This window comes from Jaculus jaculus, chromosome 1 (genome assembly GCF_020740685.1).
Source record: "Jaculus jaculus isolate mJacJac1 chromosome 1, mJacJac1.mat.Y.cur, whole genome shotgun sequence".
In the NCBI taxonomy this organism is placed as follows: Eukaryota; Metazoa; Chordata; class Mammalia; order Rodentia; family Dipodidae; genus Jaculus; species Jaculus jaculus.
Genome location: NC_059102.1, coordinates 62,261,327 through 62,289,122, shown reverse-complemented (window position 1 = coordinate 62,289,122; position 27,796 = coordinate 62,261,327). Strand labels below are relative to the sequence as shown.

The window sequence follows — 27,796 nt, the reverse complement described above, 5'->3', positions numbered from 1 at the left end:
CATCCTAGGTTAGAACGAGACCCTGTCTCAAAAACAAGCAAACAACAATGAACTCATTCTCTTAGACCTTGTAAGTCTACTTATAGGAATTTATCTTAACAAGGAATTTTAAAAGAAATGATAAAGCCTATAATTACTCAAAATTGTCTAAGTAAACATATTGTAGTTATACAATGATATTGCAACAACTAATTATATATAGTAATTTTGGAAGACCACCATGCAGGTGAAAACTAATATTAAACAAAATTTTTACTGTATTTACTTTTCCAACAGAAATCTGAATTAACATCAATATAAAATAAATGTAGAAACAGAAATATAACAAAATGTGGAAGTCATTGAGTTCAGTGTCCAGGTAGCAAGTGATATGCTCAGGGTAGCAGCAACAGGTTGGTGTTGTGTAGAGGGGCCACCAACAGAGCCATAGTAGGCACCAATGCTATGACAGCCCACCAATAGGTGTCTACTGATAGGGCCACTGCAAAGCCTTTTTGGTGGCACTTCAGGTATGTGCAGAAAAGCTTGAGATCAATGGAGAGAATGCTGATTAAAACTGGCAATAAAATTGAGTCCTACTTAACTTGAGATAGATAACCTAGAGTAGACTGATTAATTGATAATATGAAGTGAGATGACCAAGGAAAGGAGGGCTAAGGGACAGACAGAGAGAACGTTAGCCCCCATCAGTGACTCAGATCCCATTATCCAGGAGCGCTTCAGACCCCACAATGACTACATACACATGCACGCACACACGCACACATACTCCAACACACAGGTACACGTGCAAATAAAATGACCTACAAGCATCTATTTATTTCAAGTCCAAGAACACAAAAATATTTATGCAAAGGGCTTGGGAAATGGTTCAGTGGTTAAAAGTGCTTGCTTGCAAAGCCTGCTGACAAGGATTTGATTCCCTAGTACTCAAATAAGTCTGATGCACAAAGTGGTGCATGTATCTGGAGTTTATTTGCAGTGCTAAAGTCCCTGGTGCACTAATATACTTACTCTCTCCCCTTCTCAAGAAAAATAGAAAAAATAAATAATTATTAATATATGTACGTGTGTGTGTGTGTGTGAAAATAGAATAGGTCTCTGATTTAAAACCCCAACAAAACTATCCCCAACTTTCAAGTTTCATGACTTCAAGCATCAATTTCATCACTTCCCCCCAAAACAATACTTTTCCTTCCCAAGTAACCTATGTGGGTAATCTGACTTGTAACAGATCTGGATACCAAACAACACATAGAGCATGACAAAAATGGTTAAACTGAAAAATAAAGTGGTAAGAGGAAGCATAATAAAAAAATAAAAGAAGTCCTGTGTGTTCAATAGGATAAAGAATGTGAACAATTTCAACCTGGGTGTGGTGGCACATGCCTTTAAGTCCAGCATTTGGAAGGCAGACGTAGGAGGATTGCTGTGAGTGCAAGGCCACCATGAGACTCCATAGTGAATTCCAGGTCAGCCTGGGCTAGAGTGAGACCCTACCTCAAAAAACCAAAAAAAAAAAAAAAAAAAAAGTGAACAATTCCATAACTTCACTCAAGATGCTGCTAGATTTTGTGTGTGTGTGTGTGTGTGTGTGTGTGTGTGTGTGTGTGTGTGTGTGTGTGTGATGTGCTGGGTCTAGTCTGAAGATTTTCTAGAAGCATAATGTTCACAAAATGCAAAAAGCTTGATTGACAGGTTTTGTTTGAAAAGCAGCAATGAAATTTTAAAAATTTTGTTTATAATAACCTAAAAACTAGGGGGAGGTGGGATAAGGAAGTAGCTCAATGGGGAGAGCACTTGCCCAGTATGTACAAAATCCTGGGTTCAATCTCTAGGACCACATGAACCAGGCATGTTGTCTCAGGCCAGTCATCTCGGCACTTAGAAGGTAGAGAGGACAGGAGGATGTGATGTTCACAGTCACTTTTGGTTTTGTGACCAGCTCATGGAAGATTAACTGCTACTTTCTGGAGTATGATGGCTCAGTCTTTCAACTTTTGAGGAAATGCTTTGCCCTGCATCATGTTCACTGTTCCCCTGGAGCCCTGTGTATCCCAGAACGTAAATGAAAATGCTCAGTTGGTGACCTGTGCTATATGTGATCTCAGAACATCTTTTCTCTGTGTCATGTTGAAAAGCAAACCTTCAACTGCAGCCTGTTTTGGTATCACAATTTAGTCTGTTGAACTATGGGACATAGAAAACAGTCTTTTTAGTCTCTTTTAGATGCTATTTCCTTGACAGTCTCACAAGCACTGAAGTCTCCCAAAGGTCATCGGGGTGAGATATTTCATAACTAGTTGACCAGAAAAGCACCAGTGTTCACACTGTAAATCCATGATCCCTACCCTGTAACAGCAGAAGCTACTGGCAGAATAAGCTCTAGATACCTAAGCTGCCCACGTGCATGAAGGGTATAAAATAGCCCTGTGTATCAAGTGGTCTTGTAAACAGGACCTATAACTTGAGTTTAAAGCAGGGTAGTAGACTTTGCCACATCTTTTCCTATCTATGTAAGCTGGACCAATCATTCATATATTTAGGCCTTAATTTCTTCACAAATAAACTAAAGAAATAAAATAAGTCAGAGATCAGCAACTTAAAGTCTATAAGCCAAATGTGGTCTGCTATCTGTTGTGGCAAATAATGTTCAAAGTTACTGAATCAGCAAGGCTGAGCTCTCCCAGGCCCTCCGGAGATGCTGACGAATGCTCACATCTCCAATCCACAGTTTGAGGATAAGCCTCAATTACCAGAATGGGTCAGCCCTTGGAACTCTGTACTTCTACCTAGTTGACGAGGAGAGCTCTGCTCTCTGCAGCTGGATTCTATCATAGAGGAGTGCAACAGAGCCTGTGTAGTCTCTGACCCCCTCTAGGGAAGTCCATGATACCTTCTGGCCTCTGCTTCATGTTAGCTTTCTGAACTCAGCATATCTCCAAATTCCTCCCAATCCAAACCCACCCATCCTGCTTATTCCATTATACTGCAAATAACCTGTGGTCTATACCTACAAGCACTTTGAGTTCAAAAAACCATAGATTTGGTTCATTATTTGGCAGCCTCTTTAACATTTTTTCATTTATAATGAAAATCCAACATGTGAGAAATATGATAGATAGGTGTGACAAGGATTAGACATGAGTTTGGAGCCTAATTGTATTATTTACAGGCTATATGTTTTGATTTAACATGTTCTAAACCTCAAATTGCTATAAATTAGAATTAATATCTACCTCACAGCACTACTGGTACATTTACAATAATATATGTAAATTATTTTGTAGCATTTCTGACAGTAAATACTGTGTAGAGATAAATTACGCAATGAAATAGAATTAATAATCCACTTGCATCATCTCTCAATCAGGAGTATTTTATTTATAACCTTGAGCTTTTTTCTTCATCACATTCAAGGAGCTCCTCCATATTTTCAACTTAAAATTGAGTTAGAATACCTTCAAAAATATATCAAAAGGCTAGAGAAATGGCTTAGCAGGTAAAGCATTACCTGCAAAAGCTAAGGACCCAGGTTCAATTCCCCAGGACCCACATAAGCCAGTTGGACAAGATGGCACATGCGTCTGGAATTGGTTTGCAGCAGCCAGAGGCCCTGGTGCACCCATTCTCTCTCTGCCTTTTTCTCTCTCTAAAGTAAATAAAAATTAAATTAAATTAAAACTAAAAATACAATTAAAAACAAGAGAGCGGATTAAATTAAATGTGCCGTGCATTCAATTCTATTTTGACTAGATATTCTTTTTGGGGGGAGGAGCATGTGAACATGATATCCATGTATGTATATGTACTTTTACGCAAATGAGTGTTAGTGCACATGTGTGGGAGGGGTGTGATATTTGTGGGTGGATGCCGGGAACAACAGAGGGATTATTCCTCAGGAATACTGCCCACCATGTTGTGAGGCAGGGTCTTTCATTGGCCTGTTACATACCAACTGTGCCAGACAAGTCTGGCCAATGAGCCCCAGGAACCTGCTTGTCTCTGCCTCCCCAACTTTTGAGTTACAGGCACTCACCACCACACCTGGCATTTTTACATGGGTTCTGGGAATTAAATTCATGGCCTTGTGTGTGTAAGGTAAATAATTACAGACTGGGTTGTCTTCTCAAGCCTCCTTTTAGATATTCTCTAATCAGTTCACTGAGACATAATAAGGACATTATCTATTCAAATTAAAGTGAAAGGCATTGTTCATTGAACTGTTATAGAAAATAAAACAAAGAATTCATCTTTGGATAGGTCAGAGTAGTGAAATTTCCTCCTGGGATTATTCATCCTCATGTTAACAGACTCTAGAAACCTCAGTAAGAACTAGCATTCTACTGAAAAGAAAACTAATAAACTAAATTAAAAAAAAAAAAAAAAAGAACTAGCATGCTTTCATTAGTCTCAGGAAACAGTAGCTTACATTCAAGAGTTTGATAATTTTGTCCAAGCCAGGTCATTTCCTGACCTCAGTTCATCCTTATAAGTTTATTCTGGTGTTTGACATACAATTTTTTATTTAGCTGTTTCAGTTTTTGTTCACATATATATTATATGTTAAGAATATTTTAGGGCTGGAGAGATGGCTTAGCGGTTAAGCGCTTGCCTGTGAAGCCTAAGGACCCCGGTTCGAGGCTCAGTTCCCCAGGTCCCACGTTAGCCAGATGCACAAGGGGGCGCATGCGTCTGGAGTTCGTTTGCAGAGGCTGGAAGCCCTGGCGCGCCCATTCTCTCTCTTCCTCTATCTGTCTTTCTCTCTGTGTCTGTCGCTCTCAAATAAATAAATAAAAATTTAAAAAAAAATCATTAAAAAAAAAGAATATTTTAAAACATATTTTATTTATTTATTACAGGGGGCAAGCAGAGAGGATGGGCATGTCAGGGCCTCCAGCCACTGCCTACGAAGTCCACATGCATGTGCCACCATGTACATTTGGCTTACGTAGATCCTGGGTGATTGAACCTGGGTCCTTAGGCTTCACAGGCAAGTGCGTTAACCACTGAGATATCTCTCCAGCCCCTTGAACATATTTTTGACAAGAAAAATATACATGCTTCTTTCACATTTGGAGCCATAGTATATTTAATATAATGCTTTTATTCCAACTCTCTTATTTACTCTCAGACTACACATACTCTGGAATCTTCAATTCACAAACTTAATTTTTCACTAATATAAACATTATGGTTATTTCAAAATTCTACCAACCTTCATTATTGTTTGGATTTTTGAATCTAACACAGAAACTTGCATAATTTAGTTTTTATAGAGGCTATGTATTAAAATAGAATAGGCTTGCTAATAGATACCTTTTCTGTGACTGAGTAATTCAACTCAGGGAAATTGATCACAAGGAACTAATTTATTCATATCACTATGGTTTATTATGATATTTAGCAACATTAATATGGTTAAGTATCATGATGGCAGTTATTATAACAAAATAGAGAACATTCAACTGACAAGCACACTGGTTAAATTATTGCACATCCATGTGCAGAATATCATAAAAGCATTTGTAGGAAGACTGATAGAACTGGAGTACATCATGTTAAGAAAAAGAAGACAAACTTGGAAAGACAACTATCATTATGTCTTTTCTTTCACTTGCAAAATTTAGGGGGAGAGGGAAATGGACATAAAATTAAAGTTTGGAATTCGGGGGATATTGAAGAGGGAAACGAGGAAGGAGAGGCTAGTATATGAAAGGGTCGTAGAGTAGATATGATCAAAGTAACTATATGCATGTATGCAGATGTCATAATAAAACCAATTACTTTATAAAATTAATATGTTAATAAAAACCAAGTCCAACTTGGACTAGAGAATTTGCTTAGCAGTTAAATGTAGTTGTTTGCAAAGCCTTATGTCCTGGGTTCAATTCCCCAGTACCCATGTAAACACAGATGCACAAAGTGACACATGAGTCTGGAATTTAATTGCAGTGGCAGGAGGCTCCACCATGCCCATAATCACTCCTCTCTCTCAATCTATCTATCTCTCTTGCTCTCCTCTCAGATAAATAAATAAATAAATGAGTAAAAATATGTGAAAAAGATAAGTCAAATTTATATGATGTGGGCAGAAGTTTGCTTATAACAGTCTACAGTATCAGGCTCCAGAGTAGTTATGCTAGCCACTTGTGGGAAGATCTGATCCACACCAAGGATATGTTACCCAGCATTAACATTTTATAACTTGTTTAGATTCTGAGCTCTCATTCGAGGAGCCTTCCAAAGGTAATACAAGTGAAAATTCTTTAGACCTAAAACAGAAACTTGTTTCTTGTATTTTGTACTAGCCCAAGAGCCCTGTCAGCACTCAATAAATAATAAATTATCATCATTTAATTCCACCTTTTATGTATAAAGGTCATATTATATTGACTTTATATTTGCAAATTTTCTACCACTTAAGAAGAAAGCACCAAGAGATAAAAGGCTAACAAACAATGTAAGTCATGATCTAAGGGGGAAAAAATGGCAATTTTTGCATCTGCCTCAGAAGAGCTGAATCAGGCAAGGAAAATAGCAATGAAGCCAAGCCAGGTGAATGTCTCATAGAAGTACTGGGAAAACAGAACTAGAGTATCCACATGTGGGATCTGAAACATTACCTCACTGCCATGCCCCAAAGAGCATTACCTCACTGCCCTGGTTGTCCAAGGAGGCACTTTCAATGAGAGGAAACAGATGATCTAATGAAAGGCACTGTCTCAAAGTCAGATAGCCAGAGGATGCAGGCCTTGTCCAGAGACAAGAGGGCATGAGATAGAAGTGACCCGACTACGAAGAATGTTCCTTCACTGGTGGGGACAGAAGCATCTGTGGCTCAGAGCGGGAAATCCGATCAAATTGGTGATCCCATCCCTGGAATGTGACAGAGTTTTGCCAACAGGACATGTTGCCTGATGGTGCTGGGATGTGGAGGCTCAAATTCAGCCACCCAGTCTGTCCATAACACCTGCCATGGGAAAAACATGGTTCAAATAATGAGGGTTTTGGTTTTCATCAGCATTCATTCTAAGAGAAGAAGATGGATACTAAGCACATTTTAAAGGAAAATGTTAAATAGGTGCACATCTATCTTCTGAATACAATAAAACTGTAAGTTGGCATAGCATTTGATAGGCCATGTTATACTGATGGTCAGAGAAGCTATCTGAGGAGGTGATATATTTTCTGAATGCTTAATGACAAGAAACCAGCCACGCCTATCCTATGAAACAACATACCGTTAAGGGAGAAATACAAGGGCCATCTTTTGTCATCAAAAATAAAAATAAGTCCATGTTTGTGAACTCTACAGAACAAATGAGCTAAAAGAAAAAGGAAAGAACAGACCATATAAGGTACTAAGGGATTAGGAAGGACTTGGGAACTCCATAGTGCTCACAAAGCCGAGAGGGTGTAAGCACACAAGAGCACTCGTAGTTTCTCAGCTCATATTCCCCAGGATCACTGGAGCCCATTTTATTCGCATATGAGAGACCATGGAAGCCATGTGATGTCTTAGACCACAGAACATGGTCTGCTCTGCTACCTCCCTAAAACCTGTGGGTCCTGTAAGCTGACAATGTCAGCACCACTGGGGCTCAGAGTAGTATGTGCTATTGTTTCAGGCAAAGAGCTGCCTCTACCAGAAAAACAAAGTCCTGTCACCAAACTAGGTCTTCCTTGAAATTTCCACAACACCCTGTTGTCTTTGTGAGCCTCTTTATTAGACTGTGAGCCTCATAAAGCAAGCACCATATTTACTGAGTCTGTTTATCCCCTCATGTACTACATAGTAAGTGGCGCATGATAATTACCCTGCACCACAGCAGAATGCAATGGAATATATCGAATTACAGTTGATAGCAACCTTTCCCTGTTCTGGAAGACCCAGCCCACTCCATGGGAAAGAAGCTGACAAGTGAGCCACGATTGCTTGAGTCCAACTTTATTAGTGGCAGATCAAGCTATATTGCTTTAGTAGCACTGTGCTAATTTAAGTTCAATATCAGAAACCAAGATACTCAAATCTGGCCTCCTCTGAGTTATAACTATACTTACTAGTATTCGTGTATGACATCTAAGAAGGTGATCTCACTCATCAAATTCTGAGGTGTTCTTCCTCTTGCATTGTGTGTGTACATGATGACTCATAGAGAAGAAATGTAATAAAAGTTAACATCATACTCACATATCCGTATTCCAAATCCCAGCACCAGCAATAATTACAGAACCGTACAAAGCATGCTCTGAGGAAGTCACCGATAAGGATTGTGACATAAGTGGTGAGAACATCAGAAACAGTCAGCCGCACAAATTCCTGTTGTGACAAAATCCTCATCAGTACACACATTTCTGTCTCAGATGGCTCTAGTGTCAGCATCATATTTGTCTTGTTTCTAAAAAGTGGTTGGCTTGAAGAACCCAATTAATGGTCAAAGGACAAACTATAGCGATATCTGGTAAGTGAAAAATAACTCACTGGCTTTGTGTTAGTCTAAAAGTAATTATTTCCCCATGGTCAGATCAAGTGTTCAAAGTTTATGGGAGACAGATCACATTCAAACCACAGCAAAGCTAAAATCCTCTAACATAAACTTGATTTTTAATTTTTTTCAAAATAAGGTATATGGCAAAAATTCCTTTTAGTAAAATATCCTGTGCATGCCTGAATTTATGTATTCATGAATAATATGTATATGTGTACTCAAATAAAAGTTTTGGAAAATCCAAGTCACCTCTGAGGTATGAGTGTGAATATAAGTGCAAAACGTGTGTAATGTGAGTCTGGAAGGAAGGTCACTCATGGAAATCCTATGACAATGAACACTAACATAAAGATGGGCTTACAATTACACACTTTGCTCACTGTTGTCACTCTGCCAGTCCTTTTCTATTTCTCTCCAATAACTCTGAAGACTGAAATCACTAAATATACAACAAGTCATAATTTTTGCATAAATACCATGGTGTGGGATGTATCACGGTTGCTAGAATGCTTGTCTATCCTGTAGGAAGCTCCAGCACCATAAACCAAGCATGATATGTGCCTATAATCCCAGAATTCAGTAGGAGGAGGGAGGAGGATCAAAATTCAAGATTATCCTCAGCTGCATGGTCAATTTGAAATCAGTTTAGTGTATGTGTGACTTTGCCTCAAATTATAAAAGAAAAGAGAAAGACTCCCAGGTGATAAGGAGTGGTTTGATTTTTATTTCCAGCTCACTAGATAGTCTATCTTTTAAAATATCTAGTGTGTTGTCTCATAGGACAAAGATGCATTTGACTACTTAGTTATCAGCAGCTTAATTTCCAGCCTTATTCATCAGAGCAGTGCCTCCTAACCTCCAGCCAGCTGTGTGCCACCTTTAACATCCTCACAATGTCTAAGTACCCTATGAAATATCATGAATATTTCTTTTAGCTTTAATATGCTTTCTTTTAAAAATAGTTCTGTGGGAGGTACATGATGCTCTCCAGGGGCCCAATGACCAGCATGCCAGAAACTGACACTAGACGATATTCCCAAAATGTCATCCTGCAGGGGATTTCTCCAGAGCATTGTGTTCTTTTATGAATAATATTTAACATATTACAATGATAAATACAATGTGCACTGGAGTTCCCTAAGTAGGTTAATTATAATGTAAATACATAAAACCAAAATATTACTGAAATAGCATTTTTAAGTTAGCATTAATTTTTATGAAAATAATGCCTATGACAGGGCTTGTAAGCAATTCTACATATTTATTCTGAAAGGCCAGGAAGAGACAGAACAGGGAATTAGTAAAGGAGAAAAAGCTTTCCCCCATGGGTGATCTAAAAGCTATCATTACTGCAGCAACAGAGTCCTCATCCTTCGGATGCCCCCCCACACACACACACACAGCTCCCCATATTGTTCTTGCATGACGTTCCTCCACTGCAGGACCACTAGTCCTCTTTCAGACTTTCAGGTCACTAGGCCTTGCATACTGTCTTCACTCTACTAATCATTCTTAACTCACCTTTTGTCTCAGTTTAGTTAACACATGTGGTAGCGTTATTTAGGAAAGCCTCCTTCACTTCTACAGACAAGCTGTCTCTATAAAAAGCTATCAGATTCCAAGTAATTCACCTTTGTAGTGCCTTATTGCCAATGCACATTTGACTTTTTTGTAATTATTTAACTAACCGTCTTGCCCCTCCCCACATCCATTAAATTGTAATTTTCACAGATCTCAACCTTTGTTTCCCTTTATATGTCTAGCATCTGGCACAATGTTTGCTATATGGAGCCCATTCAATAAACATGGGAAGTATAAATGAGTGAAAGTAAATCCTTAATGTTATTTTGGAATTAATATTTTTTCTTCCCTGTTTGTAGTCTTTCTCTATCCCCAGACGATGTTCAGACTAGATTCTAATATCTACTGTAAGCTAGAAAAAGATGAGGATGTTCTGCTTACAATGCCACCTCAGGAAGGATTCCTCACGTAAGAGAAAATTTCAGAGTGGCTAGCTTGTTCTCTTAATTGGTAATCCTCTTTTCCATAAGTGACATTTTATATGAAATACCCAGGGAGGATTTTAACATCATGATATCATTTTTAACATATTTCTATTTATTTTTAAGTGGGGAAAGAGAAGAAAAATGGGCTCACTAGGACTTCCGACCACTGCAAACAAACTCTAGATGCATGTGCCACTTTATGCATCTTTAGAAGGCCATTAAGCTTTGCAAGTAGGTGCCTTTAACCCATCTTTTCAACCTGTGTTATAAATTTTAAATATCTTTCTACAGACCACAGGAGAACACAATGCTTTAGAGAAATCTCTCAAAGGTTGCCACCTCAGGAATGTCATTTAGTGTCAGTTCCTTTTATCATGGCCATAGGGCCCCTGAGGAGCATCACACACCCAACAACTGTACTCCATGATATTTAGTATTTCCTTTAATGTTTGTGTAAAATCATTTGGATGAACAAGTAGCACTAGATAAAAGTCCATCTAAATATTAGTTTGAACCTATGTCTAAATCTGGGTGCTTCACAAGTACATAAGTAGATCATAAAAATCTCTCCATTTCATTGTAAACTGTGCTTCCCTTTCCTGTAACTAAAAATGGGAAATTAAATAAGTATCTCAGTGGAATACTATGAATCCCTGACAAGGCAGATGGAATTCAGAGCCAGTCAATGACCAAAATAATAGTACACAGTTTTGGGAAAACTATTGAGTCTCCTTCTTTCCAACCCACTGACTACAGGCCCTGCTGTTTACAACATTACCTGCCCCACCATCGTTTCCCAACAGGGTCCTCGAGGTACATCTGCAGGGTGAACAAAAAAGGGCGGACCTGTGGTGTTCCCAGAGAGGGATGCGTTGTAGGCTTTGATCATGTTGGCTTCCCACAGGGTAATATTGGCCTTCACGTGCTTCTCCTCTTCAATCTAGAAAATGAGGTAAAAGCAAAAATAACACAACATAGTTTTAAAAGGCATTTCTGGTAATCCTGAGAGCAGGACACACAGGCAAGAACAATCCAGACATAAGGCTTACCTTGTTGTTAATCTCATCCATCAAAGCAAGAATAAATACATACAAGTTGCCTAAAAGAAGGGCAAAAATGCGCCCCAGTAGCCATTTCAGAGCGATGAGAGGATGGTAGTCTTCCAATTCAGCAAATAAGTCAAACAGTGTCGGGCAGAACATCCCCAGAAGGGACATGACCATGTTCATCTACAGGGAGACACAAGGGTAAGCCAGCAACATAGTGTTTCAAAACTACTATGAGTTTTCTCGAGGACATTGGAGAATTTTCAGATGGGTTCCTTTGTTCTTTTATCAGACAAGAGAATATTATCTCACACATTTTTTAAATTTAATATCAGTAAAACAACAAAAACAGTATTCAACTCATATTCACAAGTCAAATATAGAAGGCTATGTATATGAGTCCCTAACAGTGACCTGTTTCTTGGTATTGTAAATGTTCCATGTATTTATATCATGTTATTCCAGATATGATGATGCACTGAACTATAAGATTTCCAGAGGAAATGGAAAATGATATGTTTGAGGAAGAAGTCAATGCTGGGAGCACTGATGTGACCATCATTATCATATGGGTAAGTTTCATCAACTAGCATGGATAGACACCCAGAGACTAGTTTAGGATTAAATACTGAATCTCGGGGAATGCAACATTTGAGAGACAATAACAAAAACAGCAAACTCAAAGTAGGATGGGATTTATCAAAAGAACACAGAACTGGGTGTGGTAGCCTATGCATTTAATCCCAGCACTTGGGAGGCAGAGGTAAGAGGAGCACCATGAGTTTGAAGCCAGCCTGAGACTACAGAGTTAATTCCAGGTCAGCCTGAACTAGAATAAAACCCTACACCCCCCAAAAAAGAACAGAAGACATTTAGAGGAATATATGAGGAGTTGGGATAGTGAAGAGAATAATGCAGGAGGGCAGTCAAGAAAGAGAGTGGCAAGACATAAAAATCAAAAATGTATCATTCATATCTATCTCATGGCTATTTGGTACCCTCAGGATTGCATTGCTATATTCAAATAAGGAAAATATAAACACAGAAGATGTATACAAGGAGAAAAAAGATTCCAGGTAATTTAGGGGCTTTTTCTCCAAATGTCTGGGTTCAAAATGTGACCACTGAACAATTTCTGCTTTTCTCTATGGACTCTATATATTTTCAGTGATTAGGACTGCCATACTATATTTAGAAAATAATTGCTTTTAATTTTTTTTACTAATAGCATCTTATCAGTATAACAAGGAGAATATAAAACTGTGTCAACATGAACTAATTTCACAGTAACATAAAAACTTACATTCTATGCAATTATATATAAAATAAATTTAAATTTTCTTTCATTAGATTTCTAAAGTTCTGTGTGAACCTCCATTATTACCTTTATTTGATGGTAAATTCAGGGATTCTCTAAAATAGATGTTAACCCAATTATTACAAAAAGTGACTTATTATTTTTTTTAGACCGGCTAGCCTAGACTGTAATTCACTGTGAAGCCTAAGGTTGGCCTCAAACTCACCATCCTCATGTCTCAGCTTCCTGACTGTGTAAGAAGCAATTAATTACTCATCACTCAACCTCCTAATCTGATTATTTTTTTTAATTTTTTGTTTATTTTTACTTATTTCTTTGAAAGTGACAGAGAGAAGGAGGGAGAGAGAGAGAGAGAGAGAGAGAATGGGCACGTCAAGGCTTCCAGCCACTGCAAACGAACTCCAGACACATGCACCCCCTTGTGCATCTGCCTAACATGGGTCCTGGGGAATCGAGCCTCGAACCAGGGTCCTTAGGCTTCACAGGCAAGCGCTTAACCACTAAGCCATCTCTTCAGCCCATAATCTGATTATTTTAAAAATAAATATATAAAAAAATAAATATGAGCATAATGCATCATGGAGCCAGTCTGCATGAAAATATGGCTAATATTCATTATTAAAATTGACAGAATTTGAGAAAGCAAATGTGGCAAATGTTTTAAGCTATTCTTTTCCTTTAAGAAAAATATTCCCTCTACCTAATGACTTTTATTTTACAGATTTCCATGAAATAATTGTGGTATTTGGTCTCTTAAAAATGCAGTTCTCCTGGAAGAGAAACTAGCTCCCTCCTGACTAGCCCTGACAGTGCTGGAGAGCCTTATGGGAGCTGCTAGAAGACAACAGTCAGCAACAACATAAATGAGCAGAGGACCCTGCAGACTGAAAAGTCAACCATCCAGACAAGAAGCGTACACTTATGCAATGGTGCCACACAGTCTCTGCAGGTAACCAACTGTTCTCTGATTGGACATAAGCCTGCTCACTGGGAGAAAATTCCAATCTGGCACTGAAAACCAAGTTTAAATCCCATGGTCAGAAAACTCCTAAATTTTAGAAGACCCCATTGTTCTCTGGAGAAGAAGAGTGGACTTGCACACCAAAATGTTTCTCAAATAACTTTGCATTCCCCCTCAACTCAAGCTGATCTTACTCTTAGTTGGAGAATCTGTTTTAATTTATGGATGGAAGAGAAACCAGAGGAGAACCAAGATCCATCAATAACACAAGAAGATAGGCAACTGCCCACCATGAGTTGTGCCACCTCTACCACTTCTGCTGGTGCCCAGGAATAAAGTAGAACATGTGCATGGACTGTGCTTAGCTACCAGGGCAGAATGGAAGTGTAGGTAGAACAGTGCTGTCCAATGTACAACTGAAGAACACAGCCCCCACCCCAAGCAGCAAATATCAGATTCTAAGCACATTAAAAGCATGTAAAGACGAACTTCATTTTTTTCCCACCACCCAAGGGTGTCAGGATCTTGCTGGGCAAATTCCTGGGAGCGCTTCACTGCCCAAAAGATGAGGTATCCACTTGCGCCAAGTGTTAGAAACACAAAGAAGTTCGCGAGAAACCTCAGGAATCTGATCAAGTGGACATTTTCCTCCACTTGGGCTGCTCTCTCTTCTGTGATAGCTTCCTGCACCCAAACAAAACAAAACACAGCGGTTACAAATTATGAGGTGGAAAGGGCCAGCAAAATGAGAAATAAAAATGTAAACTAACTCTAGAATTCACCAAGAAATATAACTGACTATAGAGATAAACACAGAATGCCCAGTTAAGATACATAGTGAGTTTGTGCTTAGCCAGCCTGGTCTATAGTAGACCCTGTCTCAAACTATTATCCCACCAAAAAGAAAAAGGGACAAAAAAAAATAGTCAGCAAGATGAGGAGGGATGATTCTTACAAATAAGCTACATCACTAGGAGATTCTTCATTCAAAAGATATTGTCTTCCAATACTTGTTGGTGACAGGATCTCATGTAGCTCAGGCTAGCTTTGAACTTGCTATGTGGTTAAGACTGACCTTGCATTCCTAATTTTTCTGCATTTCAAATGGGATCCATCATACCCAGCTGTTCTAGCACCATTTTCAAAGCTATGTAATGATGTCTTAGAATCACTTTAAAGTATTGAACTTAGTCATTCCTGGAATAATTAGTGATCATTGCTCTACCCAAGCATAATAAAGTTGCCATGGTTGTTAGAGAGCCTTTAGCCATAGTCAGCACCATCTATTTCCTAGTAGGCAGAAATGATTAGTTTACCTTTCTCTTAACTGTCAAGACATTTTACTAGATAAACTATACAGGGGGCCCTCAATTTTACTCTTAGACATACAAAGATGGGCTTTTGAAATTTGTGTGTTTACCTTAAAGTTCATGGTGATAGAATTGAATTTGTTGTCTGCAGTTTCAGGGTTGCCAATCAAGTAGTCCCAGCTACAAAACACCTTCCAGCTGAAGTTGAAAGTGTTGTCATCGCCGCCTCCATCATCGCCAATATTTTTGGTCATCCTGTAAGAACAGGCATTAACTCAGCAGCCAAAGTAGACAGAGAAAGGACAAGGAGAGTGGGAGGAAGGGACAAGACATCATAATCGTGGGAAACTGGAGAAGCCACTCAGACCTGGGCCAGTATTATCCCCAGTCCATGTTTATGAGAGGGTTCCTATGGTGAGTTTTAATTATAGGTGATATGCATAAAACAGTAAAATAAAATGCATATGGTGACTTTAAATTTTTCATATTTCACTGCCTTTCTGTTCCAAACATTTTTGAACGGTCAACTGGACTTTGAGGAGGAAGAGACAATCAAGTGTGACATGAGATTTGCCAGGAGGTCATGTTCCTATAGATCATTCTTACTGAGCTTGCTATCACCTACAACTGAGTCTGAAAATCATCATTTGAAGAACCAAGTGTTATCACCTAGTGTAAATATCTTTGAGAAATAAAATATTAAAATGTAGTCTACATGGGGATCTGATTTTTTTTAATATAATAAAGATTCCATCAAAAAAGAAAAGTTTAATTGGTAAGGTGTGAATATCAGTGAGAAGAAACTATTTTGATAATAAGATCCCATTGAAGGATATCAAGAGACCTGGAAGACATTTAGCCAGGGTATGAGATAGGTCACAACTGTCTGGGTCAACAGGCAAAAAAAAAAAAAAAGTACAGGGGATATAGTTAAGAAAATGGCAATCAAGATAGAAGGAGAAAATACATTTTTCACTAATTTAAAAATAGTATGAAGCCCAAGATTCTTTTGAAATCTTGGAATATGCAAGTGTCTTATGAGATAAACACTTGGATTTAAAACGTTTGATTTTTTTAATTTGTTTACTGAATGTTTTGGAAAGAAGAATCATATAAGTTCCAAAGGAATTTGACTACAATGGAATAATTGTAATATTTATATTGAAAATGTAAAAGCCACCTAGGATAAGCTAGAGACAGTTCCTTGTCAGGACAAACATGTACGAATCCTCCCCCAGAGACTAGGAAAATAAGGCTAGAATTAGACCTGAAGTTCATAACTGTTCTGATCATGTGAGTTCATCAAGTCACCAAACTATAGTGAACCCTAACTTCTTCATCGAGTCAGTGGGAAAAGCTAACACCTACTTCACCCATGACTCAGATGGACTGGAAGCACAACTTTTCCCTGGAGAAGGTTAAGGACAACACAGAGAGATGGCAGGGAGTGGTGGATAATACTTAAAAACCTGGGTTCAAATAGGTCCTAAGGTCAGATGACCTTAGGTATGTCACTTACTACCTATGAATTTTATTTCATCACCTGTCAAATGTTGTTTTATTTACTTTGTGATGTTAAAAAGGTGAACGTTTTGATCTCACATAATAAATGTGGAATACAAATGTTACTTTAGCTATGCATTATAGTCATTGTCATAAATTCAGAAATATGAATGGATATATTGTCAAATTTCCAAATTTAAAAAAATATATGTATATTTTGATAGCAGCTTATGGTATATGTTAGCTTATTTTATTTATATGTGTGTGTGTGTGTGTGTGTTTAATATGTATATCATTTAATGATAGAGAGATAGTATATGTAGACAAACTCCTACCATCATTTTTGGCTTATATGTAACAACATAATTGAAGTATCCAAGGATATTTTAACCTACTTTATGAATATTATTGCCAGATTCATAAGCAGAACAGAAGATATTTACTTTCATGGAGCCCTACTATAAAAAAAAAAAGTCTTGAGTCAGCCTACTGGTATAAGTAGGCAGTAAGGAATTCCTCAAGAAGGCATGCCTTCTGTGAATTATTCAGCTGCTGGCTGTTAAACATACCAGTAAAATCCAGATTATCAGCTTGTAAAATTTATGACCAATTAGATTGCAGAAGCGAACAACTTTCCCTTTGAGATATTAAGTCTCAAATGGATGAGAACAGTATATAAAGACACAGATGCCATGTAATTATTCTGTGCTAGTGTGCTTCCCAAATTTATGTGACTGTATACTGGTGGAAGGGAGGGAGACAGGAGGGAAGGGGGTCAGAGGAGCAGGAGAGAGTAGAGTTAAGGAAGTCAAGGTTAGGGAAGGGTTTGGAGAAGGGAAAGTTAAATTAGGAGAATGTGAATGTAGCAGTTACTTTGTCATTGCTAGAGAAAAATACATAACCAGAAGTAACTTATTAAAGGACAGTTTGGCTTAAAGTTTCAAGAGGAATTTTCATCATGACAGAGAAAAATGCATGCTAGGAGCAAACAGCAGGAATGCCACATCTTTACATCAGCAGAGAGGAAGAAACAAGAATGAGCTGAATGGGGTAAGTGAGGCTGGGCTTTAACTCCTTAAGGCCTGTGCCAGTGAGACTCCTCTTCCAGCAAGATTCCACCACCTTCCCAAGTAGCATCAGCCACTGGAAATTAAGTATTCAAACATAAGAGGCTATGGAGGACACCATAACTAGGGAAAGGAAGGAGAGGTTAGGGGTGAAAAGGAAGGGGGCAGGGGGAGAAAGAAAAGGGAATAAGGAAAAGGAAAGAAAGGGAAGGCTTAAAATTAAGGTGACCAACTAGCCATTTCCCAGGGCTTGAGGACTTTCTGTGCTTGAGCTAACACAGTTGCCCTACCTCAAAACCTCCAAGTATTTTGGGGGGCTTCTCATTTTACCTTCCTATTAGATACTTAGTATATAGGTATATATACATATACTTGCACCACTTTGTGGGACCGAGATTTGTAGTAAGGAAAAGATAGCAATGTCCTGATGAAACCTGGCTGGTTTTAGGACTCAGACTCCCTTCCAGTCAGCTTAAGTGATATAACCGACAGACCTACTCTTATAGTAGGATTGGAAACAGAGAGAGATGATGAAGGATTTTGTATAACCATTCAGATCTCATCTATTCTTTTCTACCAAATATTGTTCTGGGGGTGTGAGTTGGGTTGTAATCGCTGCATGGCAATGCATGTACAGAGCCACAGCTTTAAATCACGTGTCAGTTAGGTGACAAGCTACCAAAGTTATGTGACTGAAAAAGGCCCAAAGCCAGGCTGGAGTGGTTGGCATAGTATGGATGGCTTTGAATGGAGAAATGAGGAGTTACTCCAAGCAGTTACTACAAGCTAAATGGGATCCTTAGACAAATTTGAAAAGGCCAGCCTATCATAGAGAGCTGCCTCATCCATGTGACTACAGCATGTGCTTGCTACCTTGAAATCTGATTAGTATAAAACATACCAGACTTTAAAGAATGAAAACCCCTTGGGCTGGAGAGATGGCTTAATGGTTAAGTACTTGCCTGTAAAGCCTAAGGAACCCGGGTCGAGGCTCGATTCCCCAGGACCCACGTTAGCCAGATACACAAGGGGGCACACGCATCTGGAATTCGTTTGCTGAAGCTAGAGGCCCTGGCATGCCCATTCTCTCTCCCTCCCTCTCTCTCTCTCTCTCTCTCTCTCATCTGCCTCTTTCTCTCTCTGTATGTCACTCTCAAATAAATAAATAAAACATGAACAAAATTTTTAAAAAAAGAATAAATACCCATCCAAAAAGACATAGACTACTTCCATTATAACTTCATGTTGACAATATGTTGACATGATAATACTCTGATATATTGGGCTGAATAAATTTAAAATTTTTAAATATTACCTTTTCTTTTTAGTATGAACAGTAGACATTTTGAATGTATTGTGTATATTTTGCCTACCTTATTCAATCTTGCTCTGGATATTTTAAATTCATCTGCCAGAAAGTTGCTTTCGGAAATACAAATCTATAAATGTACAGCTGTGTAGTCCTATGGCATGGCTTTTTACATCTCAGTGCCAGGGGTGGAACCCAGGGCCTTGCACATGCTAAGCCAACATTCTACCACTGCTTATTTTCCCAGTTCTGCAACATTTTATGCCTATTCCAGTCATCTGTTTAAAACTTTTTTCTATTTTATGGCTCATTGGGATTATACATACTTTTTTGCTCTTTATGAGTCTACTTATAATACCATATCATAGAAGAGTGTGTCAGTTACTTTCTCATTGTTGGGAAAAAAAACACCTGACCAGAAGCAGTTTATGGGAGAAAATGGTTGATTTCGGGCTTATTGATACCAGGGGAAGCTTAATCATGGCAGAAGTGGCTCACTTACAAAGATGCATAGCAGAGAGACACCCCCAACAGTCAACAAACTCCAAACAGCCAGAGCTCCAACTCACTCTGAGCACACCTTAGGGCTGGACTATAGGATTGGCCCCCAGTGTCACCTCCCCCAGCAGGCTCCTGGAGACTTAAACAGGACACTTAACCTTGATCAAAAATCCCAGAGGCTATGGGAACATACATTCACATTCAAACAACCACAGATAGGCTAATAATATCTTTGAATACTTAAATCATGTGTCATTTATAAATTCTGTCTCCATGTGGCCTCAATTTCTCTTATTCTGACTGTGTTTGATTCTTTAGTTAGCCTATAGATTATAATCCTCTAAACAGGTTAACACCTGTTAAACCTTTTCACATACTGGCATGCTCTGAGAGCTTTTGTGTGTGTTAGCTCATTCAGTCCTCACACCTGTTCCACCTCTATCAGAAATAGGAAACAGGAGATACAGCCATTGCTTGTTTGTTGCTGGTCATGTAAACAAGTTCGCTGTGGAGCTGGGAACTGAAGTTAGGCAGAGTGTCCTAATAACACAATGGCGGACACAGATTCTCCAGCCACTGAAAGCACAGCTCAGCAGGCTGCGAAGGTGGCCAATGACAGAGCACGAGTCTAGTCTGTGTGACACACTGGGCTCCAGCCCCAGCACAACAAAGAAAATGGAGCTGGATGCACAAAGACATTCTTCCCAGAAGGGTCTAAACACCCTGGAGACTAAGGGAACAACACAGAAATGAGACTTATCTTGTCTCAATAATACAAATGGTACTTCTAACTTTTATGGAAGCCAAGCAAGATATAAAAAAGCCAGAAATCTTTTAGTTTGGGAAGTAATAGTGTGTTGTCATATGGAAAGATGCCTTACATTTGGAGTCATTAGTTATGCTTGGACAGCTAATAAATGCCTTGATATGAAGTCTCCAATAAAGCAATAAAGCTTTATACAACTCCTAAAAGTGCTCGAAAATAAAATATGACAGTTTTCTGTGGAGGAACCAGAAAGTGACATATAGAAGGGACATAAGCATGTCACAGACTGCTCCAGAGAGCACCTGCTTAGAGTGCCTGTGCACTTTTTGCCCCTTAGATGCTCAGAGGCACTCCTATAGTTAAGTCTCTGTGTACAGTCAAACTAAGAATGTGGTCCTTCCTTAAATCTTCCCATAAGCTACTTCAAAAAACTGGCCAAAAGATAATTTCCCACCATGCTCCTGTTAGGCCCCAAACAACTGCCAGATTTTTCAGTGTAAATTTCTGTACTGAAATATGCATCAAGCAAAGGGAAAAAAGAATAACCATTATTCTATCAGTTTCCCCATTGAAATCCTTTCCCATACTTTAATAGTACCTTCCCTATGGCAAACCATATATTTGAGTGTGATGGTCTTGTTGGGGGAGGCACTCATTTCTCCTGTCTTTCACAGATAGGGTTTTGGATGAGTGACTCTGCTGGCTTTTCAAAACAACCAGAGGGTAACCTCTGCCGGCAGAGCTGATTCTGTGCACTGCCAGCTTTTCTGTGTGCAGAAGACAGGTCTGGGTCCCAAGAGCATTGGTTTATACGTTGAAGTACACAAAGGAATATTTTAAAGTTTTTTGTGAATAGAGTAATTGAAGAAGTGTGGAGTTATATTCTGACCCAAAGTAATGACCCAAAGACCAGTGTTCGAGTTCACCCTTTTTGTTTTGAGGATGTAATAGTCCAATGTCAATGCTAGTATAAAAACTACATTTCATCTCTACATATTTGGCATCCTGTAGGCATGAAATACTAACAAAATCATATCCAGTTCTCAAGTTCATTCCCTGTTTGATTCCAGAAATCATTGCTTGGTCCCGACAGACAGATGAAACTTACGCTTTGAGGACAACCAGAAAACTGTAGCCAATGCACATAATCCCCACCAGGAAATAGGAGAGTGGCAACCTGAAATTCAGCCATCCGATTGTCCGTTTATTGTTGTAATAGCCATAAAAGAGGACAGAATACTGCGCCAAGCCCTAAAATTCAAAAACAAAGCCACTTAGAAGAGTCTGTGATGAGCAGCTCAAAAGGAAAGAGAGATTCTTCAGAATAGCAGAATGGCATTCATTTCCAACCTGGGATCACATCTCTGACATAAGCTCTGTTGATGTTTTCCCCGTGGAGTGAAAGTTTTTAGTAGTCGCTAATTGACAGCTTGCTTTACCTGCAATCTGGTGACTTCTAAGTAGACACAATTTCTAACGAAATATAGGCTTGCTCTGCTGTAGAGCCATAACTCTGATATGTCCATTGTTCTAAACATCAAAATAGACTTTGTGGTATCATTTAAGAACTGGCTTAATTTGGACAGGTATGGGAGGGCTCACTGAAATGTGTGCCGAATTTCAGGTTCTATAAAATGCAGTGTCCGGTGTCACTTAAGCCATAATTAGATCTGATCTCCTTGCCACAGAGACTGGGTCTCATTTCCCACTTAGCAAAAGTCAGAGACAGGTAAGATAACAATGGAACCAATGATCTGCCTTCGTGCAGACTACATCAGCACCCCTGCCCCCATCACAAGCATCATCCTCTACACATTATACTGATTTCCAAAAACCTGTCTGCCAGGGTTAGGCAACCCAAATAACCCCTCTTTCTATGCAGAACACTGACATTTTCTAGCACTACTTCCTTTATGATATTGCTGTTTTTCACACTCACCATTGAAGCACTATTTCCATAACATTGTATATCTACCCTCAGCCCTTGTCTGACTCTCCTCTGGCTATTACTTTGCATGACTGTGTTTTGTGAAATAATTTGCCAATTTAGGGCCTTCTGTTGAGATCAGGAGAGTCGCCCTTGGAAGGTGTGGTGGTTTGAATAGAATAGATGGCCCCCAATATATTCAGCTGTTTATTTGTTTGTAGTTTGCATCTTTAGCCACCAGGCTGGAGGCAGTGTCACTGTGTGGTGGTGGGTTTCAGATTTCAATCTGAAGTTATGCAAAGTGTGCCTAGTAGGAGTTCCTGAAGTGTGCTGTGGCTTTTGGCTTTTAGGTTTGTACTTCACTCTCTCTGTTTGGGCCTGTGAAGGCAGGCCATCTTCTGCCATTAAGGAACTTCCCCTGGATCTGTAAGCTTCAATAAATCCCTTCCTCCATAACTGTGCCTGGTCTGGAAGTTCATCTCAGCGAACCTGAATCTGCCTGCTACAGAAGTAGTACAAAATCCAATCGGCTACCTGTAACATTATTTACAGAATCCCAGTAGTAAGCCTGTGAGACCCACTGGTATGGAAGGAAAAGGTGAGGAGACAGCATCAGGAGGAGAGAAGAGGAAATGCCCTGGCTGTTTGTTCCTAGAAGAGTGAAGAGAAGGAATTCATAAAACTGTCTTAATTAAGAATCATACCTAGGTCAAATGGAGATATGAAAAACACATATATTTCTTTCAAAATTTGTGGCAAGTTTGGTTTTTAATACTCTAAGAACTAATCAGAAACAAGAGTACATTTGTCTAGAGAGGCCAGGATGGAATGAGAGGGGTGGTCAGCAAGCAACAAAGCCCTGCGCTTTCCTGTACCACATACAGGCATTGAAGGCGGCAGTACCAGAATCTATGTACTTTGTTGATGAGTAAGCATTTGTCTAGCCCTTTACTTCATCTCCCAGAATCCTCTAGAGACACCCATGAAGTTGTTGCATCTATGGACATCGTTTCCTCATTTCGGATGCTTCTTTCCAGCTCTTCCCCGCTGCCCCGCTGCAGCGCCAGGGGTAGAAAGAGACCTCACAGTGGGCAGATGTGATGAAGGGAAATGTCCCGAGAGTGCACGCCAAAGCGCCGGTCCATCTTGTGGTGGAAGCCTGCCTGCGAAGCTTAGTTGTCCATAAAGAGATGCTGCCTTCTTTAACAAATAATGATGGCAACGTTTTAAGTGGTACCTGTCTTACTTACCCTTATTTTATCTCTGGTTTGCTCCCAAACTAGTTGGATGATGAAGGAGGCCCATGGCCTTACCCTTCAACCAACATAAAGTTTCAGGGGCTACTATACCCTCATTTTTGCTCTGCAGATAATCAAACTGGGCTTTGGGGAGGTCCAGTGGCTGCCCAAGTGCACCCAGCTAGACTGTGACGGAGCCTGAGCATGCGCTGGATTTAATGCCAGTTCCACGTACTGAAGTGCGGAGCTAGGCTGCTTCTCCGCTCTTTCTTGGTCTCCTGAGACTTGTGTTATGTTAGTGTCAGAGAAAGAAGGAAACAAACTATGTTACCAACGCAACATGGATTTTGAGCTATACTCCATGGGCTGGACCCTGGTGTGTCAAGGCCTCTTAGAAAGGGACCCTGGACACACCATTCGGAAAGGTTTCAGAGAACTTCACCTCACACCCATTACTCTTACAACCTAACACGTTTTATAATTCACAAATACAGCACCAGGATTGAAAGGCACTCTGAAATGATCGTGAAAGGAGAACATGGATGTGTACCGAACATCTGGTAAGCTGGCTCGGCCAGCACAAAAGCTACTGGGGGCAACGGACTCCTCTGGCGCATGCACCACTTAGCATATGTTCTGTGCTGGCCCTTCATAAACATTGCGTCACACCAAAATTGGGAAGGGGTTCATTTTCTTTGGGGGAATGTCCTGATGATTCACAAAGCTTTCTTTAATTTACCTATTTTCACATATGCACTCGTGCATGAATAGGTAGTGAGGAATGCAGCTTTCCAGGGTTTTATCAAGTCATCTTAGTAGCATATTGATGGGTGTCTTTCAAGCAAGGATGAACCATCCTAGAAGGGGAATACTCTTCCTCTCATCCAGTGACCATGTCACCCTCCACATGTCTTTTCCCTTCCCTTCAAACTATAATAGCAGACATCTGGGAGCAACTAAAATAGCCCAGCCACGGATCTATTCAGTTTCCATGTCAGTGCGCCCTGATTTCCCTGTGGGAGCACTCTCCCACCCCAAAAGCTGTGACAGACTAACCACAGCCTGAGCCAAGTTTCAAATAAGCACAGAAAATTTCTTTCCAGCTCTGCAGTTCTGTACTCACATATGGTCGACTGAGGCTAATTCCTGGTAGGATGCTGTAACTACTCTGGTTCATAGTCACTGACAGATTTCCACCAGAAAGAGAAGGTTTTCATTATCTTGTCAGTAGTAATCACTCATGTATTTATTTATATTACTAACATGTTTTGAGAACCTACTATTTGCCAAATACTATAAATAGATGGAGGGGGAGACTGGGTTAGAGAACTCACTATGAGTTCTCATACAAAATGTCCACATCATAGGTATTTGTTCCCTGAAATTGTATTAGAGCTCCATCCCTTTGTGATTTCTTATATTTATAAATACCCTATCAAAGGCAACACTCTGCCCCATGGTGGTGAATGAATTCCATAATCCTTAGCAACGCTTGTTAATTTGAAGTCATTATCAGTTATCTGTTATTTGGAAGAAAATGTCCCACAAACACAAAATTGAAAGGAATTTATAAAGTTATAATCAATTTATAAAGGTGTAATTTATAAAGGATATATGCTAAAGATATGTGAAGGGGTGGTACTGTAGGAACTGAATGCCTCTACATTTCTACTTTTATCTGAGCTATTACTGGTTTTTTGCATCTTCTTTTAAAGAAGGTTGCAAGTGTGGTGAATGACAGGAATGAGATCATTTAGCAACCTATACAGTAGGTGCAGGAGAGAAACAGGGACTGAAGAGGCTGATAAGACCCAACAGGAACCTCAACTAATGTCACAAAACAGCAGCCACCTTGGTCCTCATGGGTTGTATCCTGGAAGAGACTATTGCTCCCTCCCATCTTCCCTTGCATGATAACTCAGATGCCGCATGGTCTCCCCATCCTTTCTTTATCAGTTTTTAAGTTAGCATGCAAAGTGATGGGTTCCAGTGTGACATTTTCACATGTAGTACTTGTTGATATAGATCCTCCTTCCATCCCCTACCTCAGTTCCTTTCTGCTGGTCCCCTGCTTCCTGCTCTAGTCCCCTTCTGCTTCCATGTCACATGTAGTCTACACCTTTTTCCCTACTCACAACCTTCCCTTAAGAACTCGTTTTCCCCTTTTATAGTTCTCTTTCTAGTTTCAGGACCTGTAATCCACCCAAGTACATACTTATGTAAAAAATTAAAACCTAGATCCATATAAGGAAAACATGGAATTTATCTTCCCAAGTCTGGGATACTTCATTAACATATTAATCTCTAGTCTTACTCATTTTACTGCAGTTGTTATGATTTCATTTTTCTTTATGGCTAAATAAAATTCCATTGTGTATATGTACTACATTTTCCTTATCCATTCATCTGTGGTTAATATTAAAAAAAAAAGTGCTGAGACGGATGTAGGGAAAATGGCACCTTTCTTATTTATTCACTGCTGGTAGGAGTGTGACCTTGTAGAGTCAGTATGGAAATCAGCATGGAGACTTCTCAAAAAACTAAAAACAGAACTACTATTTAACCCAGGTACACTGCTTCTGTGTCCTATCATGGAGATGTTTGCTAAATGGTTCTTGATGAAGACTGTATGGATTAAAAAGAGGAAGCTGATTTGGCCTAGACTTTCTAGCATTTAGCTTCAGCAGAAGGTGCAGAGCTGGGATGGAGAGATGGCTTAGCAGTTAAGGCGTTTGCCTGCAAAACCAAAGGACCCATGTTCACATCCCCAGGACCCACGTAAGCCAGATGCACAAGGTGGCACACGCATCTGGAGTTCATTTGCAGTGGCTGGAGGACCTGATCAGCCCATTCTGTCATTCCCTCTCATAAATAAACAAACAAATAAATGTTTTTTTTTTTTTAAAAAAAAAAAGAAGGTGCAGAGCTATGTCTGGGATTCCTTTCGAAAAGCTGTAACACAGACAGTTTCTCTTAGTGTCTGTCCATGAACTGACGTTCTCACTTGTCTGCCTCTTGTTCAGGCAGGAGGCATTCATGCTATTTCCATTGAATTCTAGATTGCTGGCTGATACAGGCTTTTACCCTCAGGGTTAGCACCTGTTTTCTTGCTCCAACAAATGAGCAATTTTAGGAGCTAAATATTCAGAGTACATGTTTATTATACGCTGTAACATGCCAGGCATTGTGCTAATATTTCCCATACACACTGTCATTTTAATACCAACCTGACAAGTAGGCACTTCTGTCACTGTACATGTGATCTTAAATGGTTCCTAGTGGTTACCTGGTATCTCACAGGCAATAGGCAGCAGGATTCCAATCTAGATATAGATGAATCCCATAATTGAGCTTTTCTGTCATCAACTGTGCTTCATTTTTAACCCTGCTTCTAGTGAAAAGTAGTTCCCTTTTCTTTTTGATGGTGCCCAATGCCTATGATACATTTCATTCACCTGTATGTCCACAGGAACTCAGCACAGTCAAAGAAGTTTCCACCAATCTGCCTCTTCCTCCTTTCTCAGGTACTGCCATCACTAACCCACCAGAGTCACCACCACCAAAACCCTGGATATTGGTATCATGCCCCCATTTTTAACTGCCCCCATAGCCCATCACTGGGTAAGTCCTGTACTTTCTGCCTAATTTTTTTTTTCAATTTCAACAATACCTTAAAGCATTTTTAACTTTGAACAATGTTCCAAGGAGGGGGAAGTTCTTAGCAATCATGAGATATATAACTTAAGAGCCACCAAAATCCTATGTACACACATTGTAAAGACAAATAATGCTGTATTGGTTACAGACTTCTCTGCACTGCCCTCATTTACAGGTCTCTATGTCACATCTCCAATACAAATACTCACATTATATTTTTAAGAATCTTCTAAAGGACAGAGCTCTGATGACACTTGCATCTCATTTAAAAACCCTTTGTGCTCTCTGCTGCTTACAGGGAAAAGTCTGACTCTTACCACAATGAAATTATCCCCCTTGGTTAGATCCATCTTTGTGTGTTTGTTTATATGATGGGCTAGTTCAGGACTCCTCATGATTGGCCTTTATTGACCAAAGGCAGATATTACAGAGGTGATAAGAGAGTATTCTTTTATCTTGAGATTTTCTTCAGGTACCTACAGCCCAATAGGTAACATCCCACAGCCTTCTTCTCATCACACCAACCCAGGGGACGCAGTGACTTCTCTGCCTATTAAGTTGGGACTTTGGGCTGGCCTAGCCCAAATATAACTTTTTTCTTCAAGGAAATATGCTATCTTCAGGGTCAAGTGACATAATCTGTGATTTCATTCTAGCAAGAACATTTGGGTAAAGGTCCCAAATTGATCTTCACA

At 39.5% G+C, this 27,796-nt stretch overlaps 1 protein-coding gene across 1 annotated transcript in view; it reads right to left on the bottom strand.

Moving 5' to 3' along the window:
* Tmc1 (transmembrane channel like 1) overlaps positions 1-27,796 on the bottom strand; it is a 144,598-nt gene that overhangs the window by 23,709 nt on the left and 93,093 nt on the right. The window contains exons 9-14 of the mRNA XM_004652980.2: positions 21,388-21,530; positions 15,244-15,388; positions 14,313-14,507; positions 11,548-11,727; positions 11,277-11,438; positions 8,195-8,323 (exon numbers count right to left, since the gene is read on the bottom strand). Coding sequence (XP_004653037.2) covers positions 8,195-8,323; positions 11,277-11,438; positions 11,548-11,727; positions 14,313-14,507; positions 15,244-15,388; positions 21,388-21,530 — 954 coding nt within the window. The remainder of the gene's footprint in view (positions 1-8,194; positions 8,324-11,276; positions 11,439-11,547; positions 11,728-14,312; positions 14,508-15,243; positions 15,389-21,387; positions 21,531-27,796) is intronic.